Source organism: Silene latifolia, chromosome 4, assembly GCF_048544455.1.
Source record: "Silene latifolia isolate original U9 population chromosome 4, ASM4854445v1, whole genome shotgun sequence".
NCBI classification, from domain to species: domain Eukaryota; kingdom Viridiplantae; phylum Streptophyta; class Magnoliopsida; order Caryophyllales; family Caryophyllaceae; genus Silene; species Silene latifolia.
The window spans coordinates 68,605,536-68,623,790 of record NC_133529.1 but is presented as its reverse complement, the minus strand read 5'-3'; the positions used below and the strand labels follow the sequence as shown (position 1 = coordinate 68,623,790).

The following is an 18,255-nucleotide window of genomic DNA, read 5'->3' as shown; positions in this document are numbered from 1 at the left end:
TACATTCAAAAAATTTCAAATGCAATTACGTTATGGATTTAACGATAATATAATTAAAATTTACCGTTCCATAAACCCGTCTTACATTACATCAATTAGAACCGTCTCTCCTAAGTTTTTATGTATCAATCCTACTGAAATTATTTGGATTAAAAAATCACAAAATCTCACTATCCGTCTAAAATTGTAGACGGGTCAAATATATCACCACTTTTATAATAAGACAAATAACAATTAGTAGCACGTAAAAGTTGTGACATATTTAACCCGTCTAACGACACTAATTTAAAAAAAATAGGACAAGGAGACTACACTATCAATTAGTAGCGCGTAATTACGTAAAAGTAGAATCATAGAACCCCGCCACGTCCAAATGTCCAATCCCTCAACATCTCAATAATCCAATCCCAATTGTTCCGAAATTCGAACATTTCTGTTAAAAATGGCTACTGAACTTCTCAAGATCTATGGCGATCGCAAGTCTCAACCCACGCGCGCTCTCCTTTTGTTTTCCAAGTATTATTCCCTTGTTTAATTGTTACTGTTTTCCATGATTTATCAAATTATTATGTTAATTTGATCGAATTTTGATTTTGTATGTAATTTATAATTAGGGTTAATGGAATTGAGTTCGAAGAAGTCACAATTGAGCTATTTACTGGCGCTTCCAAAACTCTCGAATTTCAAGGTATTCAATTGTGTTTTAAGCATTTTAATTTCTTATTGGTTACGAGTTCAGAGAGCGGTTTGTTTTTCAAGTTGGTCGTCGAGTTTTTCAGTTTGAGTTTTGCAATATTGTTGCATTATAAGTGGCGGTTAAGAGTTATGTCGTTCAATGTGTGACGGACCCAACTCCTGGCCACGGGTTCTGAAAGCCGGTGATTTTCTTTTCATATTCACCGTCTTTAGTCTTTATGAGGTTTTGGTTTGGAAAAAAGATTTAAAGAGTTTTTGAACTCGTAGTCAAAAGTTATTGTAGTTTTTTATTGGCACACATGCCTCCAGATTAGTTCACTTTGGTTGATCAAGTAACTCAATTTTTCTTAGGAACTTCAATTTTATAGGAATTTGGCAAAAGTGTTTGGTTGATGTAGGAATTAAAATCCATGGGAACTTCCAATAACCAAGGGGGAGTAGGTAAACCAATTCCTACATCATGTATGCATTGAAAGTTCCTGGGAACCTCTAATTCCTCCATTTTCTAAAAAATATAGCAACCAAACAACCCATGTTTTTGCAAATCATGGGATTTTGCAATTCATGTGTTTTAAAAGTGTCAACCAAAAAACTGGAGATATTTTTATTTTTATTTTAAAGAAAGTTAAATTTGATTTGGGTGATTAATTTTCAGCTATTAATCCAATGAAGAAAGTTCCAGCTATAGCTCATGGGGATTTTACTTTGTTTGAGAGGTGATTACCACTTCTTACTTCTTCTACCCCAATCACGAATCATTTATAGCGATTTATTTACTTCGAGTTAAATACTCTTCTCAAAGTAAAGAACTGAGTTAAAGAATTGACTGAGACGGATAAAATATTACTCCCACTAGCCAAATTCTTGTGTGACTGTCATTCGGAAACATTAATGTAAAACAACCTTTCATTTGACTCGCATACCCCTGCAACAGAAAGTTATACGGGGTATACTTTCATGATATATAGCTATGCGTATTTGTGACCTCTTATGGTTTTACGGTAAAATGATTTTTACCTAAGGCTAATTGCTAATCGAATTGTGTTTTTCTCATTTCATTTACTTTTGTGTTGCAGCCATGCCATTCTCATTTACCTTGCCTGCGCTTATAATGTGCCTGATCACTGGTAAACTCATAATGTATATACTGCCTCCACTTATATCAGTGAATAAATCATGTTAGCGGGATTCAAATTATTTAAAAAATTAGATTTTGATGACTCAAAGTCGTCAATTAGTTTTCCGAAATCCTAAGCACATACAAATGATTGCTACTCCTTCTGTCCCGGTCATTTGTTGTCCTTTTCCATTTTGGGGTGTCTCAGTCATTTGTTGTCCTTTCTATTTTAAGAATGAACTTGATGAGTAATTTGATCATTCTCATCCAATTTGTTCCACTTGTCATTTAGTTATTGGCCCTATTCTCTTTCCTTGGTCTTTGTGCCAAAACCAAAGGACAACAATTGACCGGAACGGAGGGAGTATTTGACAACCTACTAAAATTTGTGTGTTAATAGAACCATATTTAAAATGACCCTCTAAAAGTCATGTTTTTGCAGTCAATTAGTCCATGATTGCTTCACATATAAATCACATCACTCAACTTTGGCACTTGTGTAAGTGGCAGACTAGATTATCTTATGAAACGTCCTTATGTTTATGGCTTAAACTGATCTAAAGTGTCCAAGTTTCATGCTTTTAACTGCATGAAGAGTCGGAGTGATACAACATAGATGTATACAGTCGATATATGCTTTTGTGCTCCTTCTACTGATTCAGTGGTTTTACGTGAATAGGTATCCAAGTGATCTCCGCAAGAGGGCTAAGCTTCATTCTATACTGGACTGGCATCACACCAATTTACGCCGTGGTTCCGGTATGCATCTTTGCTACAAGTACTTATCGTTTGATTTCAGTAGATGTCAGCTTAGAGTTGGTGGGGTCATTAAAAGATGGTACTAATAACTTCGATCCTTAAGCTTCAATCTGCCAATGTGGCTCCCTCAATAAACCGGTGGAACAACTTTTTTTTTTTTTTTGTGATGGACACAGTGCGATAAGATTGCGTATATCTTAATCTCATACTCGTGAACTTTTGAGGTACTTGGCTAACGTTGTTATTATTCCCGAACGCAGTGACATACCTAATCAATACAGTGTTGGCGCCAATTTTTGGCAAGTCGCCAAATCCAGAGGGTGCAGCTGAAGGTGAACAAGCTCTGGCTTCATCCTTCTCCACAATTGAGACAGTCTGGCTTAAGGGTGACGCCAAGTTCTTGCTAGGCAATGACGAACCCTCTATTGCAGATCTCTCCCTGGGGTCTGAAATCATGCAGCTTTATGTAAATAGAAAATTTGCTTTTTCTCCTAGTGATATATCGTGCATGTCGATTGATCAAAGAGCTAACTAATAATTTATGAGTTTTGGTATGATTTTGGGCAGATGTTGGGTGATGAAGACAGGAACAGGCTAATTGGTCCGTACAATAAAGTTCAGGAGTGGATTGAAAATGTGAAGAATGCAACAAATCCTCACTTCGATGAAGTTCATCAACCACTCTTTGAAGTTATTGCCAGCTTCAGGCAAAAGGCATAATCCACAAATCTTCGGAAAATCTGCTATAATTATACATATTGCTGTGTGTGATTTTACTTCGTAATTTCTGTGTGTGAGTAAAATTATTATCGACTTCGTTAATATGTGTGATTTTATTGTGTAATTTCTGTGAGTAAAATAATTATGGACTTGGTTATGCATGGAATTCTTGGCCGATTCCTGTTTTTTTCGAAGATGCCTTAGTTGTGACAGAAGCAGCAGCAACACTGCAACAACAACGATATTACCTTCAGCCTTGAAGCCCCTAACATCTCACGATTCGCGAGCGAGGCCTACCTAGGATAGAAACATAGTGAGGTGCCTTAATTGCATTAGATGAATACTACTCCATATGTCGCAATGTAAAAGGATGCAGATAAACCAATTTAAAAGACATCTTACTTTATTATTATTGAATGAAAACATGGTTGTCCAATCTAAATCTCAGGACGCTCGGCTTAACTCGTATTCAGTCTCGAGATTACATTGACAGCGTTCAAAGCCATTGAGCAATTCCATTGACATAACCCTTGAAATCCAGCAAGCAGAGTTCGCTTTATGAGTTCAAGTTCATTGTAGGTTTCATCACTGTTTTGGGAAATTTCTCACAGGGCAAAAATACAACACAGATTTTTATATGTTTATTGTATCACCGAGACACGGATTAAACCGTCATGGTATATGGAACCAAGGGTGATTATAATTTATGGTTAAAAAGTTCATCATAAAAATGATTTGAAACATTTGAAATGGTAAAAACCGATTACAAATATGAAAATGAATTAAAGAGGAAAGACGAGAACTAACGCGGATGAGTCTGACCCGAGACCCATAAGAGGCGCGAGCCACCTTGCATAGCAAAGGGCTTCTGTCTCAGGCCAAAACTCAGTTTTGGCTCGTCTAACCTATGTTTGAATCGTGTTATGCATTGTTCATGCATGTAAACTCATGAAAACAGTAAATACATGAAATAAAGTGAGTTGTTTACACCCTCAAACTTACGTGTATTGATGTTTGCGAAGTAGACGACTTTAGAGACGGTTTTCTCGTTGTGACTAATCGCGATCAAAGAAGTTTAAAAAGGTGCCTTAAAAAAGGATTTAGTTTTGAAAATATGTTGAAAATATGTTAATTAAAACATGTTGATTGATTAGTTGAGTTGGTCGAATGGGTCGGTCGAATGCACGGCGACGGTACCAAACAATATGTGTAAGGCTTGTGTTTACGATCGGTAGGTCGTAAACACGTGTCGATTTTGTGACTTAGGAAGTCGAGTCTAGAAGTTTAAGGGAGAGGTGAAGGGGCGGACGCTCGCGTGAATATTATGGTGTGTGATGGTGGGTATTTATAGAGAAATGTGGGGAGGTAGGTCGGTTGTGTTTGCTTAGAGGCTAAGCAGACACCCCAAAGAGGCGCGAGCCACCCCGTGACTCAATAGGGTGTACTGTCCCTTTCGCAAATTTGGATTTTGCATTTGTTCTAACCAATGTTTTGTTGGTTGTGATTTGTGGTCTTTGATGGTTGCTTAGCCGTGTAAGCTTCATCTTAGGTGATATTTGGGGTAGGTATTTTTTGTCTTTGACTCGGGTTTGACCCGTGTGAGTCGGGATTTGAATTTCGAGTCGGTTTTTGGCTCGGTGTCGGTTTAGACTCTACATAGGGTCATTTTAATGGAAATGACATGATGAAGACATTCATGGCATTATTTTTGACATTCGAGATTTGAGTTGACTCGGGTTGACTCAGGTTGACTCGAGTTGCGGGTTTCTGAGTCGGTTTTGGGTCCGAAGACGGTTTCAACTCTAAATAGAGTTATTTTACTGGAAATGACATGATGAAAACATTCATGGCATTATTTTTGACATTCGAGATTTGGTTTGACTCGGTTTGACTTAGGTTGACTCGAGTTGCGGGTTTTTGAGTCGGTTTTGGGTCCGAAGACGGTTTTAACTCTAAATAGTGTTATTTTAATGCAAATGAAGTTAGAAAACTTCTGAAATCATTTTTTATATTCGAGTAGTGCATTAAACCGTCTCATGTATAGCCAATCCACGTACGCATATCAAAAACACGTTACAGTCCGATCATCAACGGGTGATTTTTGGAAGGTGCAGATACTGGGTATCTACAGAGCCCCCACTTTGAATGAGGCTTGGACAGGGCGAAAGTCAAAGTATGATCTTCAGGTCAATCGAAGATTACAACCTGAAGACCATTGCGACGTCGAGGCGACTCAAAAGGGTTTGAGCCAAGAACCTGCCGTCGGGAAGGGCGACGTCGAGGCGACTCGGGGATTCGAGTCAAGGACCTGCCGTCGGGAACACTTTAGAGTCTGTCGACTTCCGGTTTGGGTCGTTTAAAGTCCATTAGACTACGTATAAAGGCTCGGCAGCCATAAGAAGGAGTCATACCTAAGGCATCTTCGGGATATGTCCTTGAACTATTTGCGCGCAATGGCTCGCCAGCTGGTGTTGAAGGTGGTGCGTTTTGAGGCTCGCCAGCCATAAGAAGGAGTCATACCTGAGGCATCTTCGGGATATGTCCTTGGGTCGTATCTTGTGTGCGTGCAAAGGCTCGCCAGCTGTGATAAGGAGTCGTACCCGAGGCATCTTCGGGATACGTCCTTGAATTTTACCTTGTTTGCGGACAAAGGCTCGCCAGCTTGTGAAAAGGATTCGTACCCGAGGCATCTTCGGGATACGTCCTTGGGTTGTATCTTGCTTGCGGACAAAGGCTCGCCAGCCATATGCGTTGTAAGGCTCGCCATCCATCTATGGTCGAATGATCGACTCTGGGAAATAGCCTGTGTGACTTCCATTTGAAAACTGACACTCGCTGGGGAGTTAGAAACTTCTCAGGACTCGCCGGGGATATGAGTTGCTGCTCGTTGGGAGGTAGCGTAAGCCATGTAATCGACGGGGTTAAAGCCCTTGGACTTGGCGGGTCGGCATTTGTTGGGAAGAACCCAGTACTCAGTTGTAGTGAGTTTGCCTTTTCAAGATTACCTGCATGGTTAGTGACCACACAAATCCGCAGTCGCATAGACAAGCACGTTGAATGAAAGCATATAAGTACATAAGAATGTGAGCAACTAGCATGTAATATCTCGCGTGAGGGGAGATAGGAGTTTCGAAAGTTGTGGAGCTTAAGAATTAAGTCTTATTGCTCGCAGATCCGTGATTTGATAGATTAGAGACACGTGACTGTTGCGACATTGACTCACACAGACGCAACTGCCAGACTGACAGACAGGCGGTCGTGAACGTGATACAAACTTGGTATCGACGCGATGCAAGGGTGACTCTGACAGACTTTGCACATGTGTGTGCAACTCCTAGCCAAGAAAGGGTTACAACGCGCATCAGATCCCTGGATTGGAAGGTCCGCTCAGCTGGGGAACATGAATTGATTGTCTTCTCCAGACATCCTTGCCACCATTTGCTTGTTTGAGATTCTTCTCGAGTTTTGATGATTCGGGGAGCGGAACCAAGACCTTGTCATCGTCCGAACCGAGCCCTAGGCTATGGGAAATTTTATTTTGGACTGTAGTTGAGACTCAAAAGATGTTTAAGGACAAAGGACGGGTGGCGTCTTGAAAAAGAAGCCCCCAAAGTCAGAAGGTGGGAATTTGACAAAACAAGGAATGGGTGACATCTTAAGGAAGAAGCCCCCAGTAAAGAGATTAATTTTTGCAGCTGGATGGGCCGCTTTTGAGGATTGATGTTGATGGTTGAGATTGAAAGGGATATGCGGTTGTGTCCTTGTTGTAGGACTGCCTACGTATTCGCGTGTTTGCGAAATCAAACCAGATCGTAGTTCTGAGCTGGTTATTGAGGATTGAAAATTGAATGTGTATGGTTGTGTGGTTGTGCCCTCGTAATAGGACTGCCTACGTATTCGCGTGTTTGCAAAATCAAACCAGATCGTAGTTCTGAGCTGTGTGTGCCTAAGTTAACTTTTAGGACCTTAAAGTGTGAAGGTCACGACGGTAAAAGCCGTTTGGTGACTCGAAAAATTGATTTGAGATAATTCCTCATTGATCATGAATCGAAGAGGTGTAATTTTTGAAAATGTTCCTTATCATGTGAGCACACTAAAAAGTGGACCCTAAGGGTAGATTGGGTATGTCCCGTTCTCGGTAGCAAAGCATCCGAGGACCCCGTATCTGGGTCAGGGTGAAAAAGGCTTCGACATTATGGAATGTGGAGCTTGGTAATAAAAGGTTTGTTTGACAGATAAAAATCTGGAGTTGACGGTCACAACGGAAAATTCCATTTGGTGACTCGAAAGTTGATTGGAGATAAATACCTCTTGATCATGAATCGAAGAGGTGTAATTTGTGAAAAAGTTCCTTATCATTTGAGCACACTAAAAAGTGGACTCTAAGGGTAGATTAGGTATGCCCCATCCTCGATAGCAAAGCATTCGAGGACTCCGTGGGGATTGTGGTGAAAAATGGCTTCAACATTAGGGAATGTGGAGCTTGGTAATAATGTGTAACGCCCCGTAAATTTCGGACCGTTAATATATTTCGGAAATAATTTATTAATCAAATAAAAGTCGATATTTAAGTATTTAAAGTAAAAATAAATTAAAGAAATATAATTTTATTATATTTTGAAGAAAAGTATTTATTTTGATAGTTTCGAAATGTTTAAAAATAGTTTAAACCGTGTAAAACTTTTTATTTCGAAATAAGGGCGTATCGGGGGGAAAATGACAATTCGTTTGAACGTTGGGTAAACGAATTTGGAAATGGGTCGTATGAATACTCAATTTTATTGTAATCTCGTGTTTAAAGACTTTGGTCTTGACGGAATTTGCATTTGACTTATGGATTTAATTATTATTGAAACAAGTCAAACCTGACTCGTAAAAATCCCGACTAAAAATCCCGCACTTCCTTTTCCTCCTTTCCTTCCTCCCTCACGCGGCATCCCTTCCCCATTACCTTTCATTTTCTGATTTTTTTTGTTCTTAGGTTCATCATCATCAACAAAACACCATTTTCACAAAATTTCAAGCTGTTTAGGCCATAAATTCTTCGTTTCTTATCGGTTTTTCACGAAATTTACCTTTCCTAATCCCCTACGAGATCTACAACTTAGTATGTTCTAATTTCAGTTTTCATTAAGTTGTTTTAAGACAAAATTTCGGTAAATTCGGTAATTATACTTAATTATTGTGTTTTTATTGTTTATTTAGGTGAAGAATTGGAAGACGAGTTTGGGGACTCGTATATTGTGAAAAATAGCGGATAGTTGTTAGTTAGGGTTTGGGTTTTGAGGTGCTATTTGCTCTTCCTCTAGCTAAAGGTAACATATTTCGAGTTACTCGACGAATTATCGTCACAATCTTTGATTTTTGTATGTTTGGGTGATTTTTGTTTGTGTAGTAGCTTTCACATGTTAAAATTTGTTGCATGCATGCTTAAATTATGCCTTTTGTTAGTTTAAATTATCAAAGTTGAGTTGGGGACGATTAATTAATGTTCAGACGGTCTTTTACTAAACAAAAATGAAAAATAAAAAAAGGATTAAGGGTGGGGCAGCAGGCCGGCATGCGTGGCGGGCCCGTGGCGGCCCACGGCTAGCCCACGTTGGCGGGTCGGTCCGTTGCATGTTTCGCGGTTTTCCTTGCAAAATTGGTCATTTCGAGTTTATTAATGACATAGTTAGTATGAGTACACTTTAGGAATTGAATCATATAAGTAATAAAAATTATGTTAATGGTAAAACTATGCTTATATTAATAGTTATCACATGTTAGGATAGTTTACAAAATGAAATTGTAAATAATAGGCTCAAAATGAATTGTATAGCGATAATTGTAATGCTTTGTTGATTGTCAGCCAAAACGAGCCTTAGTCCCTTTGGTGATGCGATGTCGATTAATTGAGTGATTGGTCAGCCGCAATTTGACCCGTACCTGTCGCAGGGCTGGGGTTGCGGGTAAAAATTCGGTTGAATGATTTAGATAATCGGCCTTTTTCTTGTTTTAGGCCATTTATCAAGCTTTAGTTCACATGTATAGCTTATTGATTTTAATAGTGTCTTGTATTGTAGAAATGGCCCTAATTTCCCCTAAAGCCTTTAATATTGTTAAAATTGCTAGAATTAGAAGTTAGTATTGAATTCTTATTGAGGAACTGTTGGTTTATCTGCTGAATAGACAATATTATATAGCCTTTCACATGATAGAATGTTAGAATTCATGTTGGTAAGTGGGACTTTTTGCCCTCTTATGGTTAAGTGGGTGTCTTAATTGACTTGTGTGGTGAGTCGTGTGTGGTGTGGGCTAAAGTATTCAAGTTTGGGACTAGTGGGACTAGGTCCTAGGTGAGTATTTCGGCCTTCATCATAGATAGGTCTTTATAGTCTCTGACGAGTATATGTTCACTGCTTGATAGCCTTTGTGTTCCTGACTAGTGGATTTATATCCAAGTTGGGGCATGACCTCAGGTACTAATTTTGATAGTATGGGGTCAGCTTAAGTACTAGCCAACCCTTCGGTGGTGTCCTTAGGGTACTCACTTCACTTTGTTTTAAAAAAGGTTGTGGGTCTTGGGTGCGGTGGTGTGTATCCGCATGTCTAGGTCTGCGCAGATTTTAGGCTAGGGTTGTGTTGTCTCTTGGCCATGTTTTCTTAATAGTAACCGCTGAGCCAAGATATCGGTTCGATTACCTTCCCTACCTCGTGGTATAGACTCGAGTTACAAAGTGACTATTGACGGGACTAAGAACTTATGCCTGTCTTTGATATATTGCCCTTTCTTGTTTGATGATTCTATGAATCATAGAAGGTGAGATGCAAGCCGGCTATGGTTGATAGAGTTTGGATTACAATTTGTTAAATGTTTCACATGTTAGTTTAGTTTGGTCAGTTTAGGGCTCATATGTTAGGATAATTGATAATTGAATTTTTTATCATCTTGTTTACATGTTTTATTACATGTTACATAAATTTTGACGATTCGTGGCTGGGAGGACTCGAAGTTACTCCCCACTGAATTGTGGCTTTCGTGTTTGTATAAAATGCGATTGACAGGTTGTTGATGCTTTGTTGGGGGTCACAGACGAGCTAGTGAGCAGGGAACCTTGGACCTAGTTTTGGCTATTCAATTAGTAACCCTTTTATCCTTTGGTTTTTATATTATTTGAAGGGACATATGTCTCCCTTTTCTATTTTGGGCTTGTATCATTCTACTTTCTAGTTAGCTATGGCAAAGTAGTTCATCAGCTTTTGCAGGGTTTTGGCACCCGCTTCTGGGAATGTTGGACTTCTTGAGTTGGATTGGTTGTGAATGGTTTAGTTAGAAATTTTTTTGAAATTGCAGGTTTTTGGATAGTTGAACCATTTACAAACATATCCTACCAGTTTTTCCGTAGAATTTACGCATTTAAGTAATTAGATAACGCTAAATTTTAAGGGTGTCACAGTTGGTATCAGAGCCTATTGCTCCCGACGCACGTTTGTGCACCCCACTTAAAAATCACGTGACCCCTAAATAATAAACTTGAGAGAAGGGTAGGATGGGTAGAATTAGGATTTTATGTGGTAGTCTGTTTGTGATTGCTAATTGTTAGGTACTAATTGATTTTCTCTTTTGTAAGATGGCTCTCCAATAGATGTAGATAATGCAATCTTACCTTAGTCTTCCAATCTCGTTGTTTATTCGTCTTTCAAATTCCTCATCTCTTGCCTTGGTAACTACCTTTCAATTCCTTCTCCCGATTCATCTTAGGTTCGTTTTCTTCTTATAATAAAGCCCATGTGGACATCTTCCTTTTATTCCGTAGGATAGTTCCCTTGTTCAAGAGAACCCGGTTTTGAGAGAATGTATCATTGGAGGGCGTGAACGAGTTGAGAAATTGATTGGTTAAGGTTTGAGTGGTATAGGAGAATATAACTTGGGATCCTTTGGTTAGACTTGTTAGTTGTGCATGATATGAGAGCCTAGTGAGTTGAGGAATACCTTTGGATTTATGTCTATTGAGAGCTTGTTTGTTATAGATGATTGAGTATGGGTACTACCTTAGCACATAAGATGGAATGAACATGAGCTACTTCATTTGAGAGTCTCGATGTTTCTTATGGAGAATTAAAGGAATGGTAGTTAACCCTAATCCTTGTAGGACTTGAAAGGAATACAACAGGACATTGATGTTGCTTAATGGTTTGGTATCGTACTTTGGAATTAGTTAGTTTGTTAAACCTTTTGAGTTGACCAAATCTAGTATAGAGTAGCCCTTGTTGACCTTTTTAATCATATCTGAATTTGGGAATTTTGGTGGAAAGTTGTTTGATGTAGTTCGTGAGTTCAAGGATGTGATTCCAATTTATGGTATCGGAGACTAGAAGTATTAAGTGGTGAGATGATGGAGTAGACAAGCTATGGTACTTGGGGATGACATAGTAAGTGAAGTTCAATGACGAGAATTGTAAAGGAGATACTTTGGGACATGAATGGTAACAAATGAATTTGTGTGGTGAATTGATTTTGGCTCTTAGAACCAATTGAGTTGAGGAATACCTACCATTGTGGAGTCCTAGTTAGTCTTATAATTTGGTAGACTTTTAGGGTTTGGTTGAATACCTTAGTGATGTAACCTTATCATATCGATCATAAGTTTTGATGAGTGTTTGGTAAGCGGTAACCCTTTCATTGTGCCGCTTCTTTTCTCCTTTCCTTCTCTTTAACGTTTGTTGAACCTTGTCTTTATGCCAAATTTTACGTATCTTCTTCTTGCCCGAGATATCTTCTTAACTCGAATACCTCTTATTTTTGTCAACCGTTATCTTTACGGTCTGACTCCTTAGTTTCCTAACTTGTCAGATGCATGCACCCTTCAGAAATGTTTTACTGTTTCTCTATTCCGTTATCACTCCTTACCTCCTTAGTATAGTTGGTACCTTATTGACCACGTTTACAGAGTTAGTGAGATGTGACTTGAGGATATAGGTTTGACTAAGTAGTCGAGTTTGTGATTGGCTTCCATAATCACTTTGGAGATGAGGGTTTGATAATGTATATGTTACCGTGCGAGAAATGTTAAATGTAGGATTATTAGTTGATTTTAGTGAGTGATATTGATTACTACTTGAGGTATGGTATGAGAGTGAGAGTAAGCTACATTATTGGGAGGTTTTAGCACTTGTTTTGGTAACTAGAAAGGGTAATGGTTTGGTTGACACCAATTGTTAGGTTAAAGAACATAGTTTCACTTATGGTTTTAGGAACTTTGAGGAGATTAAGTGTTGTTACAATTAAGACCTTGTTCCTTGGGAATTTGATGGTAAGTAAGTTCTAGGATGTCAAATTTGAAAGAATATTCCTTGAGATGTTGATGACCATAATGGTTTGGTGATATGATTTGGTATTTTAGTTGACTCCTGAGAGTTCTTGAGTTGAGAGGGACTTAGTATTGAGAAGAATTTGTTAATCCTATAGTTTTATAGACCTTGAGGTCGCACCGAGTACTTGAGATATTGGGACGGTGTTGTAGCTGAGTGTAGCTCCGCTTTTGGCAATCCTTAATAAATAAAAGGATAAAGGAACGTGAGATCCTATTGATTTTTCGAATTTTGGGATTGGTATGTTACTACCTTGTTTTGAAATGAAAACCTTGTAGAATTTTTGAGGAACCCATAGTTGACACTAGTTGGATACGAATATAACTTTGTTGGAAGCCTTAACCTTAGGCTTATGAAAGTTATTTTGGAATGTTATTGTAAATTTGGACCTTATATTGAATCCTTTGAGGAATCTTTCTATTGGAATTGGAATATTGTAGAGGATAGGATTGTCTCAAGGATTAGCTTATGAGTAGACTTGTCGAGGAGTGGTTCAGATGGCTCTTTGGATTAGTGTGGCCTCTGATTGTTGCCCTGTTGATGTTCGGAGGACCTAGTAAGATGACTCTGTGGTTGGAAAATTGAGTAAACCTTTCTTGATGTACCGATCTTCCTAATTCCGATCTCTGACAATTGTCATTCTTGCTATCCTGGCTTGTTCCGTTGTGTTCGCCTTTATGAAACTCATTTGACCTTTTTCTATAACATTTGAAAATGATTTCTCACTCTCTTTCAACCCTAGTGTTCAACTGGATACCTAAGCTATTTCTCGTTTTGTGTAATGATTCCTTTTTCTTACTTCTTTTCCGCGGTATTAAGCCGTATTTAATCATAATTAGTAAAGATATTATTCTTATTATAGAACTTTAAACTAAAATTTTGAAAATGCTTTTATGATTTTCAATGATTTTAACATTAGTGAATGTTAAATCTCGTTGTTGGAGACGTCCCGATAATGGGTTTTCTCATTTATTGGTGTAGAAATATTTTTATGTTTTGATATGAATATGGATGTTCTTGTCTGATCAACAAGAGTATCACCGTTTCATTGAAAGGATACCTATATTTTCTTATAACTATAATTTCTCCTTCTAAGTTTCGAGGACGAAACTTTTTAAAAGGAGGGGTGATTGTAACGCCCCGTAAATTTCGGACCGTTAATATATTTCGGAAATAATTTATTAATCAAATAAAAGTCGATATTTAAGTATTTAAAGTAAAAATAAATTAAAGAAATATAATTTTATTATATTTTGAAGAAAAGTATTTATTTTGATAGTTTCGAAATGTTTAAAAATAGTTTAAACCGTGTAAAACTTTTTATTTCGAAATAAGGGCGTATCGGGGGGAAAATGACAATTCGTTTGAACGTTGGGTAAACGAATTTGGAAATGGGTCGTATGAATACTCAATTTTATTGTAATCTCGTGTTTAAAGACTTTGGTCTTGACGGAATTTGCATTTGACTTACGGATTTAATTATTATTGAAACAAGTCAAACCCGACTCGTAAAAATCCCGACTAAAAATCCCGCACTTCCTTTTCCTCCTTTCCTTCCTCCCTCACGCGGCATCCCTTCCCCATTACCTTTCATTTTCTGATTTTTTTTGTTCTTAGGTTCATCATCATCAACAAAACACCATTTTCACAAAATTTCAAGCTGTTTAGGCCATAAATTCTTCGTTTCTTATCGGTTTTTCACGAAATTTACCTTTCCGGAATACCCTCGCCGAGATCTACAACTTAGTATGTTCTAATTTCAGTTTTCATTAAGTTTTTTTAAGACAAAATTTCGGTAAATTCGGTAATTATACTTAATTATTGTGTTTTTATTGTTTATTTAGGTGAAGAATTGGAAGACGAGTTTGGGGACTCGTATATTGTGGAAAATAGCGGATAGTTGTTAGTTAGGGTTTGGGTTTTGAGGTGCTATTTGCTCTTCCTCTAGCTAAAGGTAACATATTTCGAGTTACTCGACGAATTATCGTCACAATCTTTGATTTTTGTATGTTTGGGTGATTTTTGTTTGTGTAGTAGCTTTCACATGTTAAAATTTGTTGCATGCATGCTTAAATTATGCCTTTTGTTAGTTTAAATTATCAAAGTTGAGTTGGGGACGATTAATTAATGTTCAGACGGTCTTTTACTAAACAAAAATGAAAAATAAAAAAAGGATTAAGGGTGGGGCAGCAGGCCGGCATGCCGTGGCAGGCCCGTGGCAGGCCCACGGCTAGCCCACGGTTGGCCCGGGTCGGTCCGTTGCATGTTTCGCGGTTTTCCTTGCAAAATTGGTCATTTCAGGTTTATTAATGACATAGTTAGTATGAGTACACTTTAGGAATTGAATCATATAAGTAATAAAAATTATGTTAATGGTAAAACTATGCTTATATTAATAGTTATCACATGTTAGGATAGTTTACAAAATGAAATTGTAAATAATAGGCTCAGAATGAATTGTATAGCGATAATTGTAATGCTTTGTTGATTGTGCCGAAAACTGAGCCTTAGTCCCTTTGACTGATGCGATGTCAGTTAATTGAGTGATTGGTCAGCCGCAATTTGACCCGCACTGTCCGCAGGTGGGGTTGCGGGTAAAAATTCGGTTGAATGATTTAGATAATCGGCCTTTTTCTTGTTTTAGGCCATTTATCAAGCTTTAGTTCACATGTATAGCTTATTGATTTTAATAGTGTCTTGTATTGTAGAAATGGCCCTAATTTCCCCTAAAGCCTTTAATATTGTTAAAATTGCTAGAATTAGAAGTTAGTATTGAATTCTTATTGAGGAACTGTTGGTTTATCTGCTGAATAGACAATATTATATAGCCTTTCACATGATAGAATGTTAGAATTCATGTTGGTAAGTGGGACTTTTTGCCCTCTTATGGTTAAGTGGGTGTCTTAATTGACTTGTGTGGTGAGTCGTGTGTGGTGTGGGTTAAAGTATTCAAGCTGGGACTAGCTGGGACTAGGTCCTAGGTGAGTATTTCGGCCTTCATCATAGATAGGTCTTTATAGTCTCTGACGAGTATATGTTCACTGCTTGATAGCCTTTGTGTTCCTGACTAGTGGATTTATATCCAAGTTGGGGCATGACCTCAGGTACTAATTTTGATAGTATGGGGTCAGCTTAAGTACTAGCCAACCCTTCGGTGGTGTCCTTAGGGTACTCACTTCACTTTGTTTTAAAAAAGGTTGTGGGTCTTGGGTGCGGTGGTGTGTATCCGCATGTCTAGGTCTGCAAGTGATTTTAGGCTAGGGTTGTGTTGTCTCTTGGCCATGTTTTCTTAATAGTAACCGCTGAGCCAAGATATCGGTTCGATTACCTTCCCTACCTCGTGGTATAGACTCGAGTTACAAAGTGACTATTGACCGTACTAAGAACTTATGCTGTCTTTGATATATTGCCCTTTCTTGTTTGATGATTCTATGAATCATAGAAGGTGAGATGCAAGCCGGCTATGGTTGATAGAGTTTGGATTACAATTTGTTAAATGTTTCACATGTTAGTTTAGTTTGGTCAGTTTAGGGCTCATATGTTAGGATAATTGATAATTGAATTCTTTATCATCTTGTTTACATGTTTTATTACATGTTACATAAATTTTGACGATTCGTGGCTGGGAGGACTCGAAGTTACTCCCCACTGAATTGTGGCTTTCGTGTTTGTATAAAATGCGATTGACAGGTTGTTGATGCTTTGTTGGGGGTCACAGACGAGCTAGTGAGCAGGGAACCTTGGACCTAGTTTTGGCTATTCTATTAGTAACCCTTTTATCCTTTGGTTTTTATATTATTTGAAGGGACATATGTCTCCCTTTTCTATTTTGGGCTTGTATCATTCTACTTTCTAGTTAGCTATGGCAAAGTAGTTCATCAGCTTTTGCAGGGTTTTGGCACCCGCTTCTGGGAATGTTGGACTTCTTGAGTTGGATTGGTTGTGAATGGTTTAGTTAGAAATTTTTTTGAAATTGCAGGTTTTTGGATAGTTGAACCATTTACAAACATATCCTACCAGTTTTTCCGTAGAATTTACGCATTTAAGTAATTAGATAACGCTAAATTTTAAGGGTGTCACATAATGGGTTTGCTTAACAGATAAAAATCTGGAGCAAGAATTTTGTGGTGTTTAGGCCGATGGGTAACGGCTTGAAATATGGTGCGGAATGGGGTCTCTGGCTTGATGTGGCCTGAGCACGAAATGGTTGGTAAATAACATGGGATCAGATTTCCATGTCTGTACCTTAAAGGTTAAGGTGTGATATTACGAGCTTGAGGGGGAATCCTCAAAATCCTAGATAGGTCTCCCTGCAACAGTATCTAGAAGGACTTAGGGGTGAAGCAGTGTTGGTTAAGGTTTTGGTACTTGGTGTTTTGGACTCATGGGTCTTGGACTTTGGACTTGTTGGTCCGGGATTTTGCGTGGTTGACTCATGGGTGTTGGTCTTTGGATTTGTTGGTCCTGGACTGGGTGTTTTGGACTCATGGGTCCTGGGCTTTGGACTTGTTGGTCCTGGACTTTGTATTTGGGTGTTGGACTCATGGGTCCTGGACTTTGGACTTGTTGGTCCTGGACTTGGTATTTTGGACTCATTGGTCCTGGGCTTTGGACTTGTTGGTCCTGGACTTTATATGTTGGACTCATGCGTCCTGGGCTTTGGACTTGTTGGTCCTGGACTTTGGATGTTGGTGTCGGACTTGTTGGTCCGAAGTTTGAAAAGTGAAATTGTGGGAAAATAACGAATTTGAATTTCGCTATTTCATTTTTTGAATGGTGACGGTTTTGAATTTCGTCAGTTGGAATTGTGGGAAAATAGCGAATTTGAATTTCACCATTTCGTTTTTTGAATGGGATGGTCTTTAATTCCGTTGTTTGGAATTGTGAAAATAGTGAATTTGAATTTCACTATCTTGTTTTTGATTTGAGAATGACGGTTTTAATTTCCGTCGTTTGAAATTTGTGAAAATAGCGAATTTGAATTTCACTATTTTGTTTTTGTTTTGGCTTTAGCCTTGGCTTTTGCTTCGGCTTTGGTTTTTGCCTTTGTTTTGGCTTGGATTTGATTTGGCATTGGGTGAATGGCTATTGGCTTGGGCCTTTGATTTTGGCCTTGGGTGAAAGACTTTTGGCTTGGGCCTTTGATTTTGGCCTTGGGTGAAAGACTTTTGCTTTGTGTTTGGAGATTGGCCGAATGGCTTTTGGCTTGGGCCTTTGATTTTGGCCTTTCGCTTTGGCTTTTGGTTTTTGATTTATTGGTTCTTTGCCGTCCTTCGTTCGAGGAAGGTAACGGTGCAGACGGGGATGTACCCGTTGGTGAGAGGTTGATATTTGGTGATGGGATGTTTTTGTGGGGAATGGGCTTGCCTTCCGTCATTGATCATGAACAGGGAGATGTTCTGGTTTGTTATCTAGGTTCATCGTAGGATCCCTTTGATAGAAGCTCGTTATAGATTGGGTGTTAATGAAAGGTTTCTATTGCCAGACATGGAATAGGTAAAGAGAATGGACACGGAGTTTCGAGTCCTCTGCTTACTCGGTACGGAACGTCACTCGAGTGTACTCACATTGAATTGGAACATATTGTTCGTTTTAAATCAATTCTCAAA

The 18,255-nt window shown here is 38.5% G+C and overlaps 1 protein-coding gene across 2 annotated transcripts; it reads left to right on the top strand.

The window, feature by feature from the left end:
* The first annotated feature begins 295 nt into the window (after nt 1–295).
* On the top strand, nt 296–3,469 carry LOC141653561 (glutathione S-transferase T1-like). 2 transcript variants are annotated; one of them, XM_074461363.1, is made up of 7 exons: nt 296–516; nt 615–688; nt 1,352–1,412; nt 1,773–1,823; nt 2,493–2,572; nt 2,833–3,038; nt 3,140–3,469. In XM_074461363.1, the coding sequence occupies exons 1-7, from the start codon at nt 443–445 to the stop codon at nt 3,290–3,292; spliced, it is 699 nt and encodes a 232-aa protein (XP_074317464.1). In that variant the 5' UTR covers nt 296–442; the 3' UTR covers nt 3,293–3,469. The 2 variants fall into 2 exon arrangements, with proteins under 2 accessions (XP_074317464.1, XP_074317465.1); XM_074461364.1 differs by having other exon boundaries at nt 302–516; nt 615–878.
* The last annotated feature ends 14,786 nt before the right edge of the window (nt 3,470–18,255 follow it).